Source organism: Physella acuta, unplaced genomic scaffold (genome assembly GCF_028476545.2).
Source record: "Physella acuta isolate Inbredline_101_S28 unplaced genomic scaffold, ASM2847654v3 ptg000218l, whole genome shotgun sequence".
NCBI classification, from domain to species: Eukaryota; Metazoa; Mollusca; class Gastropoda; family Physidae; genus Physella; species Physella acuta.
The window spans coordinates 160,001-171,890 of record NW_026731737.1 but is presented as its reverse complement, the minus strand read 5'-3'; the positions used below and the strand labels follow the sequence as shown (position 1 = coordinate 171,890).

The 11,890-nt window shown below is 37.5% G+C and overlaps 1 protein-coding gene across 2 annotated transcripts in view; it reads left to right on the top strand.

Moving 5' to 3' along the window:
• Nucleotides 1–3,485: 3,485 nt before the first annotated feature.
• The window catches only part of LOC131937669 (ankyrin-3), a 21,977-nt gene continuing 13,572 nt past the window's right edge, over nt 3,486–11,890 (top strand). The window contains exons 1-3 of one of the 2 annotated variants that reach the window (XM_059295266.1): nt 3,486–3,547; nt 8,342–8,476; nt 9,135–11,463. In XM_059295266.1, the coding sequence (XP_059151249.1) occupies nt 9,156–11,463 (2,308 nt within the window). In that variant the 5' untranslated portion in view covers nt 3,486–3,547; nt 8,342–8,476; nt 9,135–9,155. The remainder of the gene's footprint in view (nt 3,548–8,341; nt 8,477–9,134; nt 11,464–11,890) is intronic. The other variant, XM_059295267.1, reaches the window with a different exon arrangement.

Sequence of the window (11,890 nt, the reverse complement as noted above, 5' to 3'; positions counted from 1 at the left end):
AATGTAAGTTTTGAACACCTTGTTTAGCCGACGTGTTGCTGTGATTATATAGCTTTTATGACACGGCGTAGGCGGCGCGGCGACTCGCAAAATTGAACAGGGGTGCATTTGTTTCATTTATTTTGATAATCTTAGCTTATGAAAGTGACTATTTCACAACAGAACAGGACGCGGTCTAGGCGACGAATATAAAAACTAAAGGTAGTCACATATGTTTGATCCCCATTTAATACACCTTGTTTAGACAATGTGTTGAAGCGATTACTTAATAAAGAAAGCAAAATTTAATTTAAAAATCCTGAGATAAATGATAATGTTATTTTCGTCTTATTCCATAGATAGAAGAGAAAGTATGTTTCTACACTTTATGTGGCAAATACAAATAAACTAAGAATGTCTGAGTGGTTATATATAATTTAATTTTTTTTTTTTTGTGTAAATATGTTTTGTTTGTCAACATTTCAAATTTAAATTGATTAGGAATGATAATTTTGTAATATATAATTTAATGTTAATATTTTCGGGCAAGTGTCCATTCGGGCGTTGGTCGCATTCGGTTAAGTGTCCATTCGGAAAATCGGCCTTCGGGCAAACGGCATTCGGGCAAGTGTCTTTCGGGGATTTGTCGTAGACCCATTTAAAACATCTACCTTATTATTTTCAACAAAAGTCCGTATCAAGTTCTCCATATATCGCTGAAGATTATGATGTGGTACCCTGCGAAAATAATTTGCGGACAGAGAGAGAGAGAGAGAGAGAGAGAGAGAGAGAGAGAGAGAGAGAGAGAGAATTGCACACATGGGCTTTTATATATTAGGATTTAAATCATTGAAAATAAAAATTTATTTCAGTTAACATAACACACTGTTTGGTAGGTGAGTGCCTGTTGAATAATGCTGTGTATTTTACTGTTCTAAGTATAGGTCCAGTTACAGGTCCCGGTCAAGGTCGAGGTCTAAGTTTAGGTCTTGGTCTAGGTATTGGTCTAGATCTAGGTATAAGTATAGGTCTAGATATTTTTCTACAATTTCACGGTCCGTCGAATTACAAATGAAATTAATCATATTATGTTAAAATATATTTACTAAAACGTTGATACTGTTTGTGTATTTGAGGTACCATCATATGGGTAGATATTTATGATGTAGATTAAATTTTCCTTAAAATTAACTTTTATTGTTTAAAATAGTTTCTTATTTTAGAATGAACCTCCTCGTGTATCATTTTCTATAACGAAATTTATTTGAATTACTCTAAAATACGCAATATTTGATTACAAGTGTTTCATTTGTGCAAAATTTTAAATTGTTGGATAATAATTGAACACTTAATATATTTAAATGTACATTTATTGTTTTCAACATGCATATTATGTTGAATTTGCACTATTAGGTTAACTTAACATCTAGAATCAAATAATAGAATCAATTATCTTATGCCAAGCTTCCTAGTTACAGCGTCGTGAGTACCCAATACAGCTATTGTATTTAAATAATATATTTAAAAAAAACACACATTACTTTAAAAATATGAAATCATTTAATTCAATTATAATGTATTTCTACGCAGTTGAAATACAATCCATGTTTGATTTATTTTTTTACAAAATCTTAAAAGTATATAAGAGAATATTTTTAACAGACCATTACTGGAATGTGCTTGGTAATGTTTGTTTCGATTAAGCGTAATACATTAAGTGGGAATGTTAATTTTAAACCAGACTATGGTTTACGCATCGATATTGCTGTACAGGTAATTATAAACGTGCTATGTTAATTTCGTCGACAATTGGTTGTACACTAGCTTAATCGATTCACCTTAAGGCTGTTCAGTGTCTATTGGTAAAGTCCTTCATATGTCCTACATAATTCGAATGGGCTGTTTTTGCCTATAGTAGCATGGTGAAAATATTTTCTTTGAACAAAATAAAGTTTAGCAGTACTAGTAAATAGACATATGATTATTAAATCAATAATACATATAAAATTATAAAAAAAATTGGATTAACTTTTTGGGTATCTCGCCAGTTCCAGTCCATGATATAGTTGATATAGGAATGTGGGGCTTTCGGTAAATCCAAAAACCATATATTATGTCGGAAGTAAGTGAAAGACGAAGCTTAGAAAGACGTTTCATCTTCTGGCGACAAAAAAAACAAACAAAACAAAATTAAATATCTTGCCAAAAACCGCCCTAACCAATAATTGTGTGCCTGCTGCTTTGCATACTCGCTATTATATTATCATGTAGAATATTTGCAAATTAGTCAATAAATTCATGAATGTGTCTATTTGCTTGAATAATGATTCATACATATAATTTGGTAGTTAGCATTTACGTCAGCATTTAAATTTTGTTTACTACACCATTCTGATGTCCTTCTATGTCGGTGCAATAGATAGCCGCCATCATCGCCGAACGTTCTCGCTACGACGTACGGTTCAATACTGTATCGTGCACCGGTACCTCTAGCATGATCGTAATCAATACAAGGGGTCACGTGTTTATAAAACGGGACCAAAGTCTTTGTGTCATTCATTCTATAGAGGTCAGTTCAGCTTAACATTTACTTGAAGTCATGTTTTGGTAGTTGCCATAGCAGGGTTTACAGCAGAGGCGTCGCAAGGTGGGGCTGGAGGCGGCGCTGACCACAGCGGGTGACACCATTAAGGGGTGACATTAAGGCTAAATGTGGCACAATTTACAGAAGAAAAATAGGTTTTGCAAGTTTACTTAATGATTAACTGTAGTTAAATAATCATTTCTGCTTAAAAGAAAAAAAGCTGGGGCGGGAGACAGCATGACGTTAACGTGCTATGGAAAAAAATGCTACATCCTGTTGTAAATAAAATGCACATAGAGAAACTATTTTTTTTTCTACTTGAGTTAATACGTGGATTAATTAACGCCAATTTAGCAAAATCGAGGAGGCTGTGACACTATTCATAGAATTCATAGACAATGGCACGGTGTTGTCTAAGAGGTAACTCGAAAGTCTCGACATCAAATCCGGACGCAAGTCAGTTCTACATCTCTAACTCATAAAGAAGGCCTGGCAAAGTGCTTAACTCACCTTCCCTTTATGCGCCGAGGTTTAGAATTAAATGAAATACTTTATCTTTTTTTTCTTCTTTACAATGTAATGAACAGAAAGAAATAAAAGGCAAAGAGCTTCCAGCGAATTCAAGCGTTTGGAAAATCTCTTTGGTCGCTGTAGGGAATCGTAGGCCGTATTATTTGTTCATATTTAAAACAAAAATTGCAAAATTGTGCTCTAAATGTATGTTTTACAATGCAAAAAAATTATAGAGTGCAAAATAAAATATTTTAATTTATATCATGCTCAAACATTATTTTGCCTGTTATTACCCAAGTAATAAGGCGGTTAAACAATTTGTTACAACGCGAATCGTTACACTTGAAGCATATTGATCGCACCAGCATAACAAGAAAAGAATAAATTATGACGTGTGTGCTGGGGTGATCTCGGGTAGATATGTAGCCAGATTTAGGAACCAACAGGAACGGCGATACAGATTGATCGGTGGTAAGCAAATAAGAAATGCAATGTTAATAAGTTTAATTATTATTATTATTTGAGTTTGACAATTGTTGAATATATGTGCTTATTACAATTACAAAATGTCTGTTATTATGGTTTTTAATATATATTGCGTTCCTGTCCCTGCGCGTTGCTGTGGGCATAGAAGAAAGTCTGGCGAAATGTATTATGAGGGTTTCATCAATGCGTACAATCATGTATATATATATTTAAAAAAAATGAAAACTTTAAACATAAACAATGCCTGCGTTTCGATCATTTGTACGGGTTTACCTAAATTGAGAAAAACACGCTCCGAAATGTGCTGTATGAAATAGGTCTAGGTCTAGGTCTAGGTCTAGGTCTAGGTCTAGGTCTAGGTCTAGGTCTAGGTCTAGGTCTAGGTCTAGGTCTAGGTCTAGGTCTAGGTCTAGGTATAGGTCTAGGTCTAGGTCTAGGTCTAGGTCTAGGTCTAGGTCTAGGTCTAGGTCTAGATCTAGGTCTAGGTCGAGGTCTAGGTCTAGGTCTAGGTCTAGGTCTAGGTCTAGGTCTAGGTCTAGGTCTAGGTCTAGGTCTAGGTCTAGGTCTAGGTCTAGGTCTAGGTCTAGGTCTAGGTCTAGGTCTAGGTCTAGGTCTAGGTCTAGGTCTAGGTCTAGGTCTAGGTCTAGGTCTAGGTCTAGGTCTAGGTCTAGGTCTAGGTCTAGGTCTAGGTCTAGGTCTAGGTCTAGGTCTAGGTCTAGGTCTAGGTCTAGGTCTAGGTCTAGGTCTAGGTCTAGGTCTAGGTCTAGGTCTAGGTCTAGGTCTAGGTCTAGGTCTAGGTCTAGGTCTAGGTCTAGGTCTAGGTCTAGGTCTAGGTCTAGGTCTAGGTCTAGGTCTAGGTCTAGGTCTAGGTCTAGGTCTAGGTCTAGGTCTAGGTCTAGGTCTAGGTCTAGGTCTAGGTCTAGGTCTAGGTCTAGGTCTAGGTCTAGGTCTAGGTCTAGGTCTAGGTCTAGGTCTAGGTCTAGGTCTAGGTCTAGGTCTAGGTCTAGGTCTAGGTCTAGGTCTAGGTCTAGGTCTAGGTCTAGGTCTAGGTCTAGGTCTAGGTCTAGGTCTAGGTCTAGGTCTAGGTCTAGGTCTAGGTCTAGGTCTAGGTCTAGGTCTAGGTCTAGGTCTAGGTCTAGGTCTAGGTCTAGGTCTAGGTCTAGGTCTAGGTCTAGGTCTAGGTCTAGGTCTAGGTCTAGGTCTAGGTCTAGGTCTAGGTCTAGGTCTAGGTCTAGGTCTAGGACTAGGTCTAGGTCTAGGACTAGGTCTAGGTCTAGGTCTAGGTCTAGGTCTAGGTCTAGGTCTAGGTCTAGGTCTAGGTCTAGGTCTAGGTCGGTCTAGGTCTAGGTCTAGGTCTAGGTCTAGGTCTAGGTCTAGGTCTAGGTCTAGGTCTAGGTCTAGGTCTAGGTCTAGGTCTAGGTCTAGGTCTGGGTCTGGGTCTAGGTCTAGGTCTAGGTCTAGGTCTAGGTCTAGGTCTAGGTCTAGGTCTAGGTCTAGGTCTAGGTCTAGGTCTAGGTCTAGGTCTAGGTCTAGGTCTAGGTCTAGGTCTAGGTCTAGGTCTAGGTCTAGGTCTAGGTCTAGGTCTAGGTCTAGGTCTAGGTCTAGGTCTAGGTCTAGGTCTAGGTCTAGGTCTAGGTCTAGGTCTAGGTCTAGGTCTAGGTCTAGGTCTAGGTCTAGGTCTAGGTCTAGGTCTAGGTCTAGGTCTAGGTCTAGGTCTAGGTCTAGGTCTAGGTCTAGGTCTAGGTCTAGGTCTAGGTCTAGGTCTAGGTCTAGGTCTAGGTCTAGGTCTAGGTCTAGGTCTAGGTCTAGGTCTAGGTCTAGGTCTAGGTCTAGGTCTAGGTCTAGGTCTAGGTCTAGGTCTAGGTCTAGGTCTAGGTCTAGGTCTAGGTCTAGGTCTAGGTCTAGGTCTAGGTCTAGGTCTAGGTCTAGGTCTAGGTCTAGGTCTAGGTCTAGGTCTAGGTCTAGGTCTAGGTCTAGGTCTAGGTCTAGGTCTAGGTCTAGGTCTAGGTCTAGGTCTAGGTCTAGGTCTAGGTCTAGGTCTAGGTCTAGGTCTAGGTCTAGGTCTAGGTCTAGGTCTAGGTCTAGGTCTAGGTCTAGGTCTAGGTCTAGGTCTAGGTCTAGGTCTAGGTCTAGGTCTAGGTCTAGGTCTAGGTCTAGGTCTAGGTCTAGGTCTAGGTCTAGGTCTAGGTCTAGGTCTAGGTCTAGGTCTAGGTCTAGGTCTAGGTCTAGGTCTAGGTCTAGGTCTAGGTCTAGGTCTAGGTCTAGGTCTAGGTCTAGGTCTAGGTCTAGGTCTAGGTCTAGGTCTAGGTCTAGGTCTAGGTCTAGGTCTAGGTCTAGGTCTAGGTCTAGGTCAAGGTCTAGGTCTAGGTCTAGGTCTAGGTCTAGGTCTAGGTCTAGGTCTAGGTCTAGGTCTAGGTCTAGGTCTAGGTCTAGGTCTAGGTCTAGGTCTAGGTCTAGGTCTAGGTCTAGGTCTAGGTCTAGGTCTAGGTCTAGGTCTAGGTCTAGGTCTAGGTCTAGGTCTAGGTCTAGGTCTAGGTCTAGGTCTAGGTCTAGGTCTAGGTCTAGGTCTAGGTCTAGGTCTAGGTCTAGGTCTAGGTCTAGGTCTAGGTCTAGGTCTAGGTCTAGGTCTAGGTCTAGGTCTAGGTCTAGGTCTAGGTCTAGGTCTAGGTCTAGGTCTAGGTCTAGGTCTAGGTCTAGGTCTAGGTCTAGGTCTAGATTGTGGACCTATCTCTATATACGGCGGCGTCGGCGGACGCGCCTAATTCAATTTATTGAAAGACTATACCGCCCCATCTTAATCATAGGATATCGAACTGTTTTAAACAGTTTATGCGGCATAGTGCTTCGTAGGGGATATCTGGCGCTTCATGCTGCAGTTTAAAAGCTGGATATAGTAGTACTCCTTAAACGATATGCAGGACGCCCGATTAACGGAATTCAATTTTAACATAGCCGCTCTGGAACTCTGGGCGCCAAAGCATGTATTGACAAAAATTGCACACTTCCATCAACACCCATCAGAATTTTTTTTCAGCAACATTCTCGAGAGTTTTTAACCGCATCCGAGTTTTAATTATTTATATACCCTATATAGAGAAACATCGCACTCTCTTGGAGCGCAGCCGTTATGTAATAACAATACATTTCTCTCATTAACTCCCCAAAGTTTAATGGCAATCGGATGAACGGTGTCAAATCGCATTCGACCTTTATTTGTGTATTCCATATTTGGAAAATATTAAAATTTCGCCCTATCGGGGCGCCACCCCTGTGAATTTGAAAATAAGTTTTCCGCAGAAACAGCCCCTGAAATAATCTCAACAACTTCTACAACTTTCTTGAAGATTAGATGACAGGTGTGGTAGTGCATAAAAGACACACACACATGCATTGCTTTATACATAGAGAGAGACTAGAATACACGTTCCCGCGTATGGCGCGGGGACAAAACAAAGTATGAGAAAAAAATATAAAGAGGTTTTCTTCAAATTCTTTATCAATCCTATATTCTTAGACACATGAACTTGTTTTCTTAAACTGAGTTATTTAAAGGTAAACAATGCCTTCGCTAGAATCATATTTATTGGGGCATGGGTTTACTTACAGTACTGCTCAAAAAAGCCCGGGCAGCCAAATCACACCAGCCCCGTATTTCGTTTAGTGAACGACTCTAAAACCCAATCGTAAAAACGGAAGTAGGCGCCAAGCGCCCACCAGAGAGCCCAGTGTGCCAAAAAGAACCCTGCCTAGGAGCCGGCGAACGAGTTTGATTCAATTTAGTGAATGACTATAAAGCCCCATCTTTTCCATAGTCTTTCTCACAGTTTAAAAGGAATGTAGGCGCCATAGAGCCCACGGGAAAAGTGGGGCGCGAAACAGCAACCTGCAGAGCGGCCGCCTGTGCGAAATTGAATTTATTTCCCCAGAAACCTTCTCAAAAGCATTCTCGTGAACTCCCTAAATTGTTATGGCACTTAGATGGACGATGCCAAACCGCATCAGAATTTCATTTTTTAATATACCGTATTTTGCCGTATTTTGATAAAATTGCGAAATTAATAATGAATTTTTCACAGAAACCTCGCCTGGAGTGTTCAAATCAACTCCACAAAGTTGATGGCGATCGGATAAACGGTGTCAAAAGGCAATCGACTTTTCTTTTTATATAACGCATGGAAAAAAAAACGATTCGCGCCCAGAGGCGTAGCGACCCTTCCCGGCGCCCGGGGACAAACTTTTTGATTTGCATCCCCCCCCTATCTCAAGATTTTTATTTGCACCCCCTCCCCTCAAACTTTCAATTTGCAACCCCCTCAACCTTTCAATTTATTTTTCAAACCCATTTTGGCGCCCCCTAAGGTCGGCGCCGGGGACATATGTCCCCCCCTCCGCCACCCCTCGCGACGCGTTTGTTTATATGTATATATAATAAAGTTAATTTATCTCTTTAAATAAATTTGTGTTTAACATATTTCGGAAATAAAGAACATTCAAGCGATACAGACATAAAAAACAACCACAGATTTTTTTTTCTCTATATACAAACTCCTAAGTTTTAGATGCATATAATTAGACAACAGACTTCTGATAAACCTATAAAATTTAGAATTGCAAGGTATACAAAACACGGCATACTATGCTACTAAGTAGGCCTATGACTCTGCTTCGACGACATTTTAATATTAGCGAATGTCCACTTAGCCGAGGTGTCAATCATATGGAGGTTTCTAAAATATTGATATTTTGGAAGGCGTTAATGAAACGTGTTTTTAATTCCAGGTAATTAATACTTTAAGAACGGGAGTCTACAGTTACTTTATGTGAAATCGGAGCTGTAGTAAGATGTGTGTTACCACAGGTCGTTCTTCAATCGGAGGCTTGGTCGTCTAATCGTTTTATTCCTTTTAAACTAATGTAATGTGTTTTTTTCTTTAGTATATGGTTTAATTTTGGTGTTGTTGATCAATGATCTTTTATTGACTAGATCGTTATTATATTGAGTGACACTTTTTAAAATATTTGTTTACATAACATTCACATTTCATGCAATATGTAACATTAATTATTAAATATATGTAAATTTTATTCTGCGTTACATTTAGCAATTGATACCATTGTGGTTAGTATATATTGTGATGATTGCTTAAGGTTAGAATCTTAATATTTTTAAGTTTACTTTAGATTTATTTTGAATGTAGATTTGAAGGTGAAGTTTTATTTTGATAGAGGTAGGCCTACCAGTCTAAGCCTGTATAATCCTTTTATCAGATTTTTTTTCATAGTTGGTGTTTAATGATTCAGTAACCTGTAATAAATCGTTTATACTTTCAAAATGAATTTGTTTTAAGCGGCCTCTAATTTTTATTTAGCCTGTGACCTGGGATAATATCTAACAAAATATTTTACCGTGATTAAATGTGAAATACTACACTATTAAAACAATGTTTTACTCTAGAAATAATTTCTTTTCAAACTCTTATTATAATTATATATTTTTTAAAGTACTAAAATAGTCCATTTGACTAATAAGTAATGAAAAATAATGTGCAAACAAATCTTGTTTTGTTTTCAGATAATCCTGTGTAAAAAAAAAATGGCAGCCTTAATAGAAGCTACTAAACAAAATAGCTTTGAAGAAATATTAAATCTTTTAAATGGAGGAATAAATGTGAACTACCAAGATGAATGTGGGAAAAGTGCGTTAATGTACGCTGCTCAAATCGGCCATATAGAAATTGTAACAGTACTATTAGAACATGATGCAAGTTATACTGATGTTGATAATACCCGATATAATGCTTTATTACACGCTGCATGGAAAGGTCAAACAGAAGTTGTAAAAATTCTCATTGCGAAAGGCGCTGATATAAATAGTATCAATACTTTCACAAGAAATGCATTGATGGAGGCTTCTTTAATGGGACATATAGAAACTGTTTGTTTTTTGCTAACAAAAGATTCAAATATCAAACAAAGAGATAGTTTTGGCAATTCTGCGTTGTTGCTAGCTAGTCAAGCTGGGCATCTAGATGTTGTTATATTACTGCTGGATGGTAAAGCCAGTATCAGTGATGTCAATTATGAAGGGTATAACGCTTTACTTCTAGCTGCACAGGGTGGGCACACATCTGTCGTCAAATTTCTCATTGAGAAAAACATTGATATAAATTGTACAAACTACTCAAAAAGAAATGCTTTAATGGAAGCTTGCTTAAAGGGACATACTAAAACAGTCCAATTTTTATTAACAAAGCAATTCAATATCAAAGAGGCAGATACTGATGGAAATACTGCGTTACTGCTAGCTTGTAAAGCTGGGAACAACAGAACGGTAAAGTTACTTTTGCAATATAAAGCAAGCCTCATGGACTTGAATAAACAGGGAAATAACGCTTTGCTAGTGGCTGCAAACAGTGGGCACACAGAAATTGTTAAATTTATTCTACTGAAAAACGATGATATTAATTATATTAACACATATCACAGAAATGCACTAATGGAAGCTAGTTTTATGGGACATAGAGAATCTGTTTGTTTTTTACTAACAAGAAATTTTAACATTAGTCAAAGAGATGACGACGGGAATAATGCATTACTACTTGCCTGTTCACATGGTCATCTCAGTATTGTTGAATTGTTGCTGCAACACGGAGCAAGTCTGACTGATAAAAACAACAATGGATATAACGCTTTGCTACTTTCTGCATACAATGGTTACACAGACATTGCGCGCTTTCTTATAGAGAACAAAGCTGATATTAAATGTACTACCACATTTCAGTACAATGCCTTAATGTTAGCGTGCTGGAGGGGTAATACAGAAACGGTTAAACTTTTGCTTTCTCAAGATTTTAATATCCAACAAAGTGACACACATGGGTATAACGCGTTATCGCTTGCTTGTTACACTGGAAGTCTCAGCATTGTTGAGCTAATTTTGCAACATAAAGCGAGTCTTGTGAATGTAAATATGGCTTTATTGGAAGCTGCAAGACAAGGGCATACAGAAGTTGTTAAATTTCTTATAAACAAAAATGCTGATGTTAAAAATAACGATTCATGTCAAAGAAACCCTTTAATGGTAGCTTGTTTAAACGGTCGTACTGAAACGATTACATTCCTGCTAACTCAGGACTGTAATATTCAACAGAGAGATAATGAAGGAAATAGTGCGCTATTGCTTGCTTGTTCAGGAGGACACCTCAGAACCGTTCAACTGCTTCTACAACGTAGAGTAAGTCTTACTGATGTAAACCAGAATGGTGATAACGCTTTACTTATATCAGCAAAAAGAGGTTACACACAACTTGTACGATTTCTAATTGAGAAAGGCTTGGATCAAAACAGTGTTAATCTGCTCCAACAAAATGCATTGATGCTAGCCTGTTTGAATGGGCATACAGCAACTGTTCGAATTTTACTCAGAAATAATATTAATTTCCAACAAAAAGATTCAAATGGAAATACTGCTTTATTACTGGCTGTTCAGGCTGGAAATTTAGATAATGTGGAATTACTTTTAGAAAATAAAGCCAGTCTAACTGATGTAAATAATGATGGCTATAACGCTTTATCGATTGCTGCACAGAAAGGTCACACAGAAATTGTAACATTTCTTATGAACAAAAACAATGATATATATAGCTTAAACAAATTTAAAAGGAATGCGTTAATGGAAGCTTGCTATATGGGACACACGGAAACTGTTCAAGTTTTACTAAAACATGTTTTTAACATCACACAAACAGATGGTGAAGGAAAATCTGCTTTCAATTTAGCTGTTGGAAGAAATATGAATTCCAGTATGGAATTTGCTAAACTAAATGATGTTTATCGACTGAATAATTTTAATAATCTTGACATTTGTTTTATTTTAATGTTTTTCGAAGTGCTATCAAATGGTATGTATAGATATCCGAATTTATTTCTCAACATTTTTCTTAAGACTTAATAAAATGCAGTAGTGATACGCCTGGGTGTCATAAGAAAATACTAATTTTTAAAAGTATTTGAAAATAACTTAAATTCAACTTCTTTTACACATACCCTATTTTTAATTGTTAAACTAAGTATTAAAAAAAAATCGTCCTTGATTAATATGTGCAGTAGGATGTGCAGTAGGCTTATTCTAGTCGACTCATGTGAGCTTTTAGCAATAAATTCTGTACATCTGTGGCAAAACTATTAAATTGTCTTAAATTGTCTTATTTTAGATTTAGTTTAGTCTTGGTATAATTATGTCAGCAATTCAAACAATAATCGTATATCGATGGAAAATATGGATCTTCTCTAAATATTTATGAAGTTCTATAATATCTCTAATGCATG